The sequence below is a fragment of the Bufo bufo genome, chromosome 7 (assembly GCF_905171765.1).
Source record: "Bufo bufo chromosome 7, aBufBuf1.1, whole genome shotgun sequence".
Classification (NCBI taxonomy): Eukaryota; Metazoa; Chordata; class Amphibia; order Anura; family Bufonidae; genus Bufo; species Bufo bufo.
This window is the reverse complement of record NC_053395.1, coordinates 52,876,287-52,889,832: the sequence shown is the minus strand read 5'-3', so window position 1 is coordinate 52,889,832 and position 13,546 is coordinate 52,876,287. Positions and strand designations below refer to the sequence as shown.

The window sequence follows — 13,546 nt, the reverse complement described above, 5'->3', positions numbered from 1 at the left end:
TATACCTCTAAAAATCAAAAATTATAAAAAAAAACTAAAAAATCAACTGATGTAGTAAGTTGCTGCAGAACCTCCCGAAACCAATATGCGACTATACAGCCGTGCGCTGGCCGCGTGCAGTAATTCCTCCGCGCCGGCAGATGGCAGCACGTCACCTCACCGGCTCTCTATAGAATCGTGACTATAGTAACAACTCTAAGCTACAGCCTTCGGCCGGGTGCAGAGCGCATGCGTGAAGGAATCCGGGCGGCCCGCAGCTGACACCTCTCGCCTGTGTCAGCAAAAAGCAGGCGGATCGTAGCACAGGCCGGCAGCGTACTGAGCGGCCCGGGAGAGGGGAACCAACCGACGGGGGCATGGACGGCTGGGCGCTGTGGACGGTGCTGGGCGCCTTTTGCTTGCAGTGCGGGCTCGGAGCGGATGACATGGTGGTGGGATGCGGGGGGTTCGTGAAGTCGGACGTGGACATCAACTATTCGCTGATCGAGGTGGGTGAGAGGCTGTGGGGGCAGGGCCGGGTTCTGTGGGGTACCCCCAGGTGTCGGGGCTGTCCCATGTGCCGCCGCCGTTCATTCACTTCCTTCACCTTGGAGGTGCTGACCTCTGAACCCTGCTGTCAGAGGATCTAGTCATGGGGGTTATTGGCCTGTACTACAACCCCCACCGTGCAGTGTAGCCATGTGTGATCTTTATAGACATGGGATGAGAGGGATGTGCTGTGTGAGGTGCAGTGGGGGCTCTAAAGCAGCCCAGACACCCACCGCACCGGTCAGCACTCCTCATTCCTCCCCCCACATGCACGCTTGGCTAAGATTGCATGTATTCTGAATGGGAAGAGAGGAATAACCTATTGCCAGACAACCCTGGCGCCGCTGATCTCCGGTGAGAACTTAGGATCGGTCAACAAACATCCTCGTGTGAACGGGCCCCGAGGACACCTGCACATGATGCATTGTAAACTGCAGAGTAACACAGGGCGGCAAAGTGAATGAGATCTGACAAGTCTTGGGGCAATATGAGATCAGTCTTAATGGGCATCTGTCAGCAGTTTTATACCCATGACACTGGCTGACCGGTTACATGTGCACTTGGCAGCTGAAGACATCTGTGTTGGTCCCATGTTCATATGTGCCCGCATTACTGAGAAAAATGATGTTATACTATATGCAAATGAGGCTCTAGGAGCAACGGGGGCGTTGTCATTACACTTAGAGGCTCTGCTCTCTCTGCAACTGCTGTGACCTCTGAACCTTGATTAACAGGGCCAGGTATTATGATGTTTTTACTGCCTGGTCCTGTCAATCAAAGTGGAGAGAGGGCGCAGCAGTTGCAGAGAGAGCAGAGCCTCTAGGTGTAATGGTAACGCCCCTGTTGCTCCCAGAGCCTCATTTGCATATATTAAAACATCATTTTTCTCAGCAATGCGGGCACATATGAACATGGGACCAACACAGATGTCTTCAGCTGCCAAGCGCACATGTAACAGGTCAGCCAGTGTCATAGGTACAGATCTGCTGACAGATGCCCTTTAATATCAGACACATTTCCTATTCTGGTTCATAGACCTGTAAACTACGACTATCAAATCCTGAACCAGATTTATGCCACAATTCTGTCCATGCTGCAAGAAACAATTGTTTGATCCTCCGCCGGGTCTCAAAACTGCAAAGGAAAACGCAGATGTAAAAGTAGCCGAAGTTTCCGCCATCTGGAAGACTGGTGCATTTTCGATAGTAAATCCTTTTTCCGTCCAGAAATGGGCCTGTCATGCGGATTTTGAAATGGTTAGCAAGTCGATTGTTCCTGCTGTTCTTCATAGAAACCTAGAATGTGTCGGCAGATAAGAACCATTTGGCCCATCTAGTCTGCCCAATATACTGAATACTATGGATAGCCCCTGGCCCTATCTTATATGAAGGATGGCCTTATGCCTATCCCATGTATGCTTAAACTCCTTCACTGTATTTGCAGCTACCACTTCTGCAGGAAGGCTCTTCCATGCATCCACTACTATCTCAGTAAAGTAATACTTCCTGATATTACTGTTAAACCTTTGCCCCTCTAATTTAAAACTATGTCCTCTTGTAGCAGTTTTTCTTCTTATAAATATTCTCTCCTCTTTTACCTTGTTGATTCCCTTTATGTATTTAAAAGTTTCTATCATATCCCCTCTGTCTCGTCTTTATTCCAAGCTATACATGTTAGGTCCTTTAATCTTTCCTGGTAAGTTTTATCCTGCAATCCATGTACTAGTTTAGTAGCTCTTCTCTGAACTCTCTCCAAAGTATCAATATCCTTCTGGAGATATGGTCTCCAGTACTGAGCACAATACTCCAAATGAGGTCTCACTAGTGCTCTGTAGAGCGGCATGAGCACCTCCCTCTTTCTACTAGTAATGCCTCTCCCTATACACCCAAGCATTCTGCTAGCATCTCCTGCTGCTCTATGACATTGTCTGCCTGCCTTTTAAGGGGTTGTCCGGGATCAAAAAGATTTTTTCAAATCTAGTTTACTCACTATTACTAGCCGAGTCAAGATTCCCCCGATGTTTTTAGGTATTTTTTAACCTGCTGCATGGCTCCTATGGTCCCCCACAGATTGTTGACATGGATGTTTATTTCTGTGATGACTTCCTGCCGCACTGCACTGTGGGTCCCAGCGCAGCGCGGCATCTCCTGGTTTCTACTGTCTTTCAACTCGTCCCTGCCCCCACCCCCCCCATACATATTCTCCTGCCGCACATCGTCCACTCCCCCATCGATCCCCCTCCAGCAGCACATATTCCTCTTCCATATTTACACCCATAAACTCCTCCTAGCTCTGTCTTCATTCTGCCTCCATTCAGTAGAGAGATCCATGCCGGGTGACGTCACCGGACCGGAGGGGCGTGGCTTAACGCAATGTCTGCAAGCCTAGTTACCGCCCCTCCGTGCGCTCTGCATAATGAGTTAGACTGACGGTGACGTCACCGGGCTCCCTGCGAAGCCGGAAGAAGAGGCTTCGCTTGCCTGCAAGGGACCCGGTACGTCGCTCATTTTACAAAAATAGTCACTTCCGGCCAATAATTTGCAGTATCAAAACGGGGCTTCAGAAATATGTGGTGCAGGTAGGACATGCATGTGTGACATATGTATCTCACTCTGGTACTAATTCAACAATGTCCCCAATCCCGGACAACCCCTTTTAATTCTTCTGAAATAATGACCCCTAAATCCCTTTCCTCAGATACTGAGGTTAGGACTGTATCACTGGTTTTATATTCTGCTCTTGGGTTTTTACGCCCCAGGTGCATTATCTTGCACTTATCAACATTACATTTTAGTTGCCAGATTTTTGACCATTCCTCTAGTTTTCCTAAATCCTTTTCCATTTGGTGTATCCCTCCAGGAACATCAACCCTGTTACAAATCTTTGTGTCATCAGAAAAAAGACACACCTTACCATCGAGGCCTTCTGCAATATATATTAAACAATATGGGTCCCAGAACAGATCCCTGAGGTACCCCACTGGTAACATGACCTTGGTCTGAATATACTCCATTGACTACAACCCTCTGTTGTCTGTCCCTCAGCCACTGACTAATCCAGGGCTTGACAAATTTCCTTGGAATCTAGGAGCCAGCTAAAAAAGTTAGGAGCCAGCATCCACCACCACCCTGCATCCACCACCATCCTGTCAGGAAACTGCCCTATACTGCCACAAATCCCTCATTTTGGAAGGCTTTAACCTGCCAGCTGCGATTTGACCCTACCTGGAGCTCTCTAGGTGCCGGTGAACCGGAGATGTGATCGGGGCCTAGTTAACAGGCGGCACCCGGATCTAACACACAGGCCGGGACATAGATTTTACATACCTCCCAGCGAATAACTACAGGGAGAGGTAAAGACCGGAGCTTCCCTGGATGGGATCCCGCTGCAAATAAGAAGCCTGCGCAGTGTGGAGTGAGAGTCCCGTTGTGCCGAACGTTAGCAGCGCGTGGCAGAGCCGCCTGAAGTACGGCGCCATCTTAACAGGGAGCATCTCCGGTGGAGGATTAGAGACCCACTCTGCATTGATCGGAGCTGAGGCCCTCTGAGGTGAAAGGAGGCCTGCTGTTCATTGCCCCTCAGGCTTTGCATATTGAAGGTACTGTGTCTTTTCAATTCATACTAGAGGACCCAGCGCCATTAAAGGTGAAGTGCCACTAGCACATAAAGCATCTGGTCTCCCCAGTTATCTCTGGATCGATTTACTGTGAGGACTGAGTCCTAATGTTTTCAAATGTCCCTCCTTTTACCTGTTGAGAGGGGGTCTATCTATCCTACGTATTAGAGCCATAGGCTCAATGTTTTCAGATCATTAATTATGATCTATCCTGTCTGGACACCTTTATAGCTTATGTGAGGAAATGCTGCACGCAAAGGCATAGCATCTTTAAGTGATTTCTCCAGCTTCTAAAGGACTTAAACCACCTATCTTGCAATGGTTAAATACGGCCAACCTGTTTCTAGGGATCCTAACATGCCTCAGAAAACTCCGCATGGCAAAGGCAATATAGAGAAATTTATTACAAAAGCGTCTGCAAATGCTGAAACATCTGCTCATGTGAATCAACCTTTATCCTTAAGTGACACACTGCAGGATGAACCACAAGCTGCAGCACAGACGGATCTCCCTCAAGGGACTTTTTTCAGCAAACCCTTACCAATGCTCTGTCGCCTCTAGCACAGAATTTACAAGAAATTAAACAAGACCTACGCCATATTGGTCACCGTGTGGATAGTTTAGAGGACACCACAGCAGAACTCTGCAATCATTCCAGAGAAGTTGCCACTCATTTTCAAACATGTCAAGATCATCTGAACCAGATATACATCCAAATGGAGGACCAAGATAATCGTAATAGGCGCAATAATTTAAGAATCCGTGGCCTTCCTGAAACGTATACTGCAGAATCTCTACTTTCAACGGTGAAACAGATTGCCATATCTTTATTAGGAGACCACTACCCCCTCTCCATTGAAATTGAGAGAGCACACAGAGCACTAAGACCAAGACCTAACCCTAATGATCCCCCCAGGGACATTATTTGTAGATTTCTGGACTTCAGAGTCAAGGAAGATATGCTGGGGAAGGCTAGGGTATCCCCCTCTTGGTCTTTTGAAGATCACCAACTTGTGCTATTCCAAGACCTTGCCCCTATAACTCTGCACAAAAGGAAACAACTGAAACCCCTCACAGATTTGCTGCGAAATAGGAAAATATTATACCGCTGGATGTTCCCGTTTGGACTCTCTACCACGGTGGCGGGGAAAAGATTCTCTATCCGTCGATATGAGGACCTTACGGAACTTTTATCAGCACTGGGAGACCCCATGATCTCCATTGAAGATTGGTGCAGTGTCCAAAATCTACAGGCTTTTCCAGTAATACCAGCCCCGATCCCGTGGTCCACTGCACAAGCTGGCAGGCATGGGAAAAGTAATAAAAGAAAGAATGATCGGTTGTCCCCTAAACAACCCGATGAGGAGATAACATGAATATTTTCTAATATAAAAATTTTCTTATGATGTGGGAACTCTCATGTATCCTAAACTGGGACATCTACGTCCTTCTATTCTATATTCGATCTTTCATTAACCCTTACATAAACTGCCTAATATTCCTTCTTTTCTGTCTATAAAGTGAGCTGGAATGGGTAACACTTCTACTGTTGTAGTTGCTATGCCAAATCTATTATCTTTTCTGAATACTCTAACCTCAAAATCACTTATGGTTCTTATAAACTAAGGTGATCCTGTCAGGATCTTTCTGTTTAATTTGAAAACCTTTGCGCTCCTGAAAACTTATGGGCGCTTTCCTTTGGTTTTTGTACCAATATAGGCATGTTTGCCTAGTTTCACTTTGTGATCTCGTTAACTTCTGTTGTTTCTTCCAGAATCAATGTGATCCCGAATCTGCTGTGTCCGTCTCGCCGTCTGAAATCCGCCGTTCTCTCCAGTTTAACGCCAAGTACTCACTTGTCCCCACAAACCCACAATGGTACTACACCTAATGTCTATAAATGTAAAGGGGCTAAATTCCCCCTACAAGCGCTCTGCACTGTGGAATGATGCGAATAAGACTAAGTGTGATATAGTGCTAGCTCAAGAAACTCATTTGCTGACCAAAGATGTTGGTAAGTGTTCAAATAGGCACTACCCGCATCTTTATTTTGCATCAGCAGAAGCTAAAAAAGCTGGGGTTCTTATAGGAGTTAGGCGTTCGGTCCAATTTAAAGCACATCAAACTATTATTGATCAGGCGGGACGATATATTATTCTCCTTTGCTCTATCAATCATGCTGAATACACCATAGCTAATGTCTATGTACCTAATTCTCACCAAATTTCTTTCCTTACGAGGTTCTTTAAGAAGTTGCTGAATTTTGCCAGGGGTTCCATCATTCTAGGAGGGGATTTTAACCTGCCCATTGATCCTTTGATGGATTGTTCCAAGAAAACGGGGGGTCATTGGCCTGCGTTGGGTAAGCTTCTCAAAACTACTCCCCTACATGATATATGGAGGTACCAACATGCGACAGAAAGGGATTATACCTTTATGTCCCAGGTTCATATCTCCCAATCTAGAATCGACTATTTCCTTATTTCCAAAGACCTTCTTCATAAAACCTCTCACACAGCAATAGGTAATATTACATGGTCTGATCATGCTCCAATCTACCTACACATCTCAGATAATTATCCTAATCCTAACCCACCGCTTTGGCGCCTTAACTCATTTTTGCTGAGGGATGAGAATCGGCACCAAATATTCTCTAAAGCTTTGGACGAATATTTTGTTCTTAATGACACGCCAGATATTAGTGTCTCCACATTATGGTGCGCCCATAAAAGTTTCATGAGAGGCCTTTTCATTCAGACTGCGTCCAAACTTAAAAAGCAAAGAGATAAACGGATGCAAGATATTTTAGCTCAAATAGTGGAGGCAGAAATGCGATTTAAGGAGACACCTACAGATACACTATCAGCCCAAATCACAGACTTGCGCTTTCAATTACGCTCTCTCTTGCTTTGCAAATTTGAAAAGGCCCTAACCAGGTCAAAGGCAAAATGGTATCACTTAGGAGATAGAGCCGGAGCTATGCTAGCCCGCAGGCTGAAAAAAAGGGAAGTAGCCTCCCGTATAGACTCAATGAAGCAAAATAATGGAAAGATGACTACACACCCGATTGATATTGCGGATGCGTTTGCGGATTACTATAGTTCCCTTTATAATTTGAAAAATGACGATGGCACCCCACAACCTACCTCACATACCATACAGAATTTCTTAAAATCAGTATCTCTCCCAAGTATTGCCTCCCAAGATTTGGAATTACTCAATGCCCCCTTTTCAGAACGAGAAGTAGATATAGCTATTAAATCATTAAAACTGCACAAAGCTCCAGGCCCAGATGGCTTTTCGGGGGACTATTATAAATCCTTTAAAGTAAACTTGTTACCATACATTACGCGGCTTTTTAATACATTTCTGCTTCCGGGTGCTATACCCAAAGAGATGTTATGTGCTATTATCACAACAATCCCTAAACCAGGGAAACCTCATGATACTCCAGCAAATTTCCGACCCATATCTTTATTAAATAATGACTTAAAATTATTCTCTAAACTACTGGCCCTAAGGTTACAGCCCCTTCTTCCTAAATTAGTGTCCACTGACCAAGTTGGTTTCATCCCTGGCCGCCAATGTAGGGATGGAACTCGTAGAGTAATTGATCTGCTCCAAATAGCGGATTCCTCCAGTGCACCCACAATATTTATATCGCTTGACGCTGAAAAAGCTTTCGATAGGGTGCACTGGGGGTTTCTGACGGAGGTGTTAAATCATTTTGGGTTCCGGGGACCTATTCTATCGGCTATCTTAAATCTATATTCTCTGCCATCAGCTCGAGTTTTAGCATCTGGCTTTTATTCCAAAAGCTTTGATATAACGAACGGTACCAGACAAGGCTGCCCGTTGTCACCGTTGGTTTTTGCGCTAGTGATGGAGCCCCTGGCAGAAAGAATCCGCTTGGACCCAGGTATTTTAGGTATACATGTGGGTAATACATCACACAAAATAGGATTATACGCAGATGATGTCCTGTTATCACTTATGAACCCAGAGATATCTCTCCCAAACGTTATGGAAGTCTTAAATGAATATGCTCAAGCCTCCTTCTATAAACTTAATGTTACAAAATCGCATATTCTCCCATTTGCGATCCAAGAACCCCTCAAAAGGGAAATTCTGGCGAGGGCTCCATTTCAGTGGGCAGAGGATGGCATAGTTTACCTGGGCATACTATTAACACCTCGTATACAAAATTTGGTGAGAAGCAATCTCGACTCCCTGAGAAAAGAATTACTAACAGACTATGCCGAGTATTCTAAACTGTTTATGTCATGGCTGGCCAGAATTAATGCGGTCAAAATGATGATTCTTCCTAAGATCCTCTATAAACTTAGATGTATTCCTCTTATCATTCCACAAAAAATATTAAAAATATTGCAGTCGGACCTTATAAAATTTATATGGGGTAACAAAGCACCTAGGGTGGACCGTCGAGCCCTATACCCAAAACTGAGAGAAGGGGGCCTTGGAGTCCCGGACCTCATTCGTTATTATAAGGCGAACCTCATTGAGCAGACTAAAGAGTGGTGGGCGCCTTCCTCGCTACAGAGATGGCATGAATTAGAATCCACCTACACAAAACTGGGTTCTCTCCCAGGCTTTCTTGCCGCCCTTTCCCTAGAAGCGCCTAAATCTACACCCCCTCTCTTGACTATGCAAGCGGCAGTTTGGACCTGGTCCAATTATATAGAGAAAGGGTTGCTTTTCACACCTAAGAGATCTGAGATCCCACTGGTTGCGCTTACATATGGGGTCCCTGATCTCTCCTTAGATAAATGGGAGAAGGCAGGTATCACACGTCTGGATCAGTTGTATGAAGGTGATACTATGAAAACATTTGAGACCTTACATCAGAATTATGGTATACCTAACACTTGTTTTTATCAGTACCTACAAGTTAGGCATATGCTGCACAGAACGAGACTTCCCACTATTTCAATGAATGAAACGACCCCTTTTGGTAAATACTTTACTGGTACGACAGGTCAGGGGAAAGGCCTTGCTACTGCATATCATGCACTTGACCCTACTTTAGAAACAAAGCTTAACTTTATGGTGAAATGGGAAGAAGAATTTGAGAGCTCTTGGTCGGTCGGGAAGTGGAGGGATGCTTTCCACTGGACGATAGCTACTGCCAAATGTATTAATCACATTGAACAAAATAGGAAAATACAACTTAGATGGTACTTGACGCCGGCCCGCATAGCACACATGGATCCTGAATATAGTTCAAACTGCTGGAGGAATTGTGGGGAAAAGGGAAGCTTATCACATATGTGGTGGTCATGCCCTATTATTCTCCCTTTTTGGAGGAAGATTTTTGACCTTATCTCGACAGTGGCGGGCTTCCAGATCCCCCTCGACCCTCCATTAGCTGTGTTATCCATCGGAATAGGAGATTTACCTCACTCCCATAGACCGGTTATGATGGGCATTCTCTCAGCTGCAAGGAAGCTTATTGCAACCTCATGGAAGCTGCCCATTACTCCTCAGGTGCCTGATGTGATCTCACTAGTTAACCAGTATATGCAACATGAATATATATATGCAGATTCTTACTCTGAACGCTTAAAGGCTCACAAAAGATGGGAATTGTGGAGCTCATGCCCGTTTGCAGTTAAGATTCACTCTGTAGCTCTGTAGGGACTAATACTGTGGTATACATACATAGCGGGAGAGAGCGGTGGATGGAGGACGGTGGATGGATTACGGTATAGGGTAAGCATATATAGCGGTACACTAAAGTATAGAATAAAATATATCTTAGAAATGGATCACAAGTTCTGGATTCAATCTATTAGTCTTGTTCTTGAATTGACTATGTTACAATTTGTTGTATATGTCATCAATATGCTTAACATATATTAAGTGATAGTTGCTGGATTATACAAGTGACATTTATTAGCTGGTATTCTTCTGTTGGCTTAAATATGTAACATCACAATATAAATGTCAAAGTTGTACTTGCAAATCTTAACATTGTTCTGGCTTATGCAAATGACATATTTACTGTCTGATTTTCTTATGTTGAAAAATCAATAAAAATTGAAAGTTTAAAAAAAAAGTTAGGAGCCAGGCGGAGCCGCGTCATAAAATCTATATTGCGATATAATTTTAAGCATGTGCGATATATATCGCGATATATTGTTTTCTATATTGGGGGGGGTGTTTAAACTTTTTTTTTTTTACTTTTTATTTAATAACTATTAGCCTCCTTAAGGGCTAGAACCCTTGTCATATTCACCCTAATAGAGCTCTATCAGGGTGAATAGGACTTTACACTCTCCCTGCTGCCCTGTGCTTTGTGCACACAACAGCAGCCAGCCTCTCATGTGCCCCCCAGCCTCTCATGTGCCCCCCAGCCTCTGATCAGCCCCCTCTGGTAACAAACCCCCCCCCCTCCCCAGTATTAATCATTGGTGGCAGTGGCCACAGGGCCCCCCCCCCCCTCCCCTCCCCAGTATTAATCATTGGTGGCAGTGGCCACAGGGTCCCCCTCCCCCTCCATCATTGTTGGCAGTGGGCAGTTCCGATCGGAGTCCCAGGGGCTCCGATCAGTTACCATGGCAGCCAGGACGCTACTGAAGTCCTGGCTGCGATTGTATGTTAGTGAGCAGCATTATACTCACGTGCGCTGTGATCGCCGGGAGCTCCTTCTTCTCATAGGTCTGTGCGGCGCATTACTAATGCTATAAGCATTAGCAATGAGCCGCACAGACAGAAGAAGGAGCGTCCGGCGGCCACGGCGCACGTGAGTATAATGCTGCTCACTAACATACCATCGCAGCCAGGACTTCAGTAGCGTGACTCCTGGCTGCCATGGTAACCGATCGGAGTCCCAGCATTACACTGCTGGGACTCCGATCGGAACTGCCTACTGCCACCAATGCAGACAAACATTCCCGGCACCCGACCTCTGACAGGACGCTGCGATCTGCGCGATTAACCACAGCGTGCAGTCATAGGGGCCGGGATATGGCCGGCACATTGGTATTCAGGCATTCATTGGTGGCGCAGTGGCCACAGTCCCTCCCCTCCTCCTACTCTGTTCTCATTGGTGGTCAGCGGCAGCCGCGCACAGTGGGGAGGGAGGGACTCCTCTCCTTCTCCACTCTGCCGGCTCAGGAAACCATGGTGTGCGCCGAGAGCGCATCTTTGAAAACGGGCTGACAAATACCCAAGCGCCAGGACCAAATTCCTGGTCGCCATGGCAACCTGGCGCCTGAGATTTGTTGAGCCCTGGCCTAATCCATTCAACAATATGGGAGTCCAAGCACAAAGACTGCAATTTATTGATAAGCCTTCTATGTGGGACAGTATCAAAAGCCTCACTACAGTCTAGATAAGCGATGTCTACTGCACCTCCACCGTCTATTATTTTAGTCACCTGCGTTGTGTGTCCATCGAGTAGACATGTCCAGCTTCTGTTGGCTTTTAGGCCCCCTGCACATGAACGTGTGCTTCCCGTTGCCGTATTGCGGACCGCATTTGCGGATCCACAATACACGGGTGCCGTTCCGTGGGCATTCCGCTTCACGGAAGCACTACGGAGTGCTTCCGTGGGGTTTCGTCCCGTACTTCCGTCCCGCAAAAAGATAGGACATGTTCTATCTTTTTGCCGAACGGCCGGATCGCGGACCCATTAAAGTGAATGGGTCCACGATCCGCTGCGGCTGCCCCACGGACTGTGTTCGTTAATTGCGGCCCGTGTTTTGCAGTCCGCAGCACGACTACGGGGTGCACACGTTCGTGTGCAGGGGGCCTTATTGTCAGGTTAAAACGCCACCAGCTATCACCTCTGAGATGGCAGGTAACAGACGTGCGGCGCAGAGGGAAGCGGAGTACCCTTCCACTAGGCAGAGGGAGGAGTGGTGACCCCTAGCGCACCTGGCTGCCCTGACGTCCCTAGATGGGCTGCTAACCTATATGCCAATCACGTGCCTCATCCCTGGCTTACCCTGAAATAAGCCCTAGGTAGTGAATAGGGTGGGGGGGGGGGGGGGGGGAGCACTAGTCCTCACCACTGACATCTAGGGGAACAACAGGGAAAGGACAAACGCCACAAATAATCCCCAAAGGGAGACAACAACAGGAGTGAACCGGAGATCCAACGGCTCCACAGCAACTGCAACTCCACCAGAGGTCAGCATAGAAGATCTGGAAGGAAGGGAAGCAGAAAGGGAGAATGTATAGTGGCTGACAGAACAGCGGAAAGGAAAAGCTACGGATTCCTAAAACAAAAAGGATCGCAAACCTAAGCAGGAAAACCTGGACCGGAATCCATTCTCACCATTAGGTCATGGAGCGATCCCTTGAGAAACCGAGCGCGTAGCCACCCGCTGCGACCTTCGGACCCCAGGCACAACAGGATCAGCGATAGGTCGTGACACCAGCCGTACAATGAATGTCCACCAGAGCAGAGTCTGGAGTTTCTACGGCTTCTGGTGCATGCCACCAGCCACGAGTTCCAGGATCTGCTCAAAACCCAGTGTATTGGTGCAATATTAATCCAGTGGACATCTGTGAGGGAGGATATGCGGTAGAAGATCTGCAAGCAGAAATCACACTGTCTTGTGCAGTCATAGACTGTATTGTATCGTGTGGACTAGGGTTGTCACGATACCAAAATTTGGATTATTTTTTTTTTTTTTTTTTTTAGGCGGCGCCATATACATATTACACACACAGCTCTACCACATGCCCATTACACAGATAGAACTACTGTGTGCACATTACACACAGAAGACTGGTTACACTGACATAGCCCTGCTTTATACACACTTTCCATACATAAAGTACCTCTGCATTGTCCACCAGCACAGTCCTACAGGAAGCCTGTGTTCCCCTAACTCGTCCCACACACACGGTTGATCACATGACTATGACATCACCACAGGTCCTGTAACCACAGTGCAGTGTTTAGTACAGATGTCCGTGAGGGGCGGGGCTTCTTGTGTGCTGGACCTGGCAGCACTTCACCACCAATGTTTTTAATTGAAGATAATTTAATTTTAATACAGATACAGGGGGCCTCTATGCGGCACCTGAGGGGTTAACTGCCACTGATCGCAGCTCCCTGTCGTAGAGGTCGGGTGCTGGCTATGTGATTCTGCTGCTGGCACCCGCCTCCTGTATCTGCATTAACGGATTACTTATCTTCATTGGTGGCGCAGCCCCTCCCCTCCTCCCCTCTCATTGGTGGCAGCGGCACAGGAGGGAGGCTCTGCTTCCTTCTCCCCTGTGCTGCTGAGGGAACATGGCGCGCGCTGAGAGCAGCACGCGCCATGTTCTCTGATACTGCGCAGCCTGGTAGCTGTAAAAGGTAAATCCCGATATCGAATCGATACCGGTACAAAAGTATTGATTGGGTATCGATAATTCGATACCCGA

The 13,546-nt window shown here is 46.7% G+C and overlaps 1 protein-coding gene across 1 annotated transcript in view; it reads left to right on the top strand.

Annotated features, from left to right (window-relative positions):
• The first annotated feature begins 213 nt into the window (after positions 1 to 213).
• LOC121007531 (nodal modulator 3-like) overlaps positions 214 to 13,546 on the top strand; it is a 102,342-nt gene continuing 89,009 nt past the window's right edge. The window contains 1 exon segment of the mRNA XM_040439519.1: positions 214 to 488. Within this exon segment, the coding sequence (XP_040295453.1) occupies positions 357 to 488 (132 nt within the window). The 5' untranslated portion in view covers positions 214 to 356.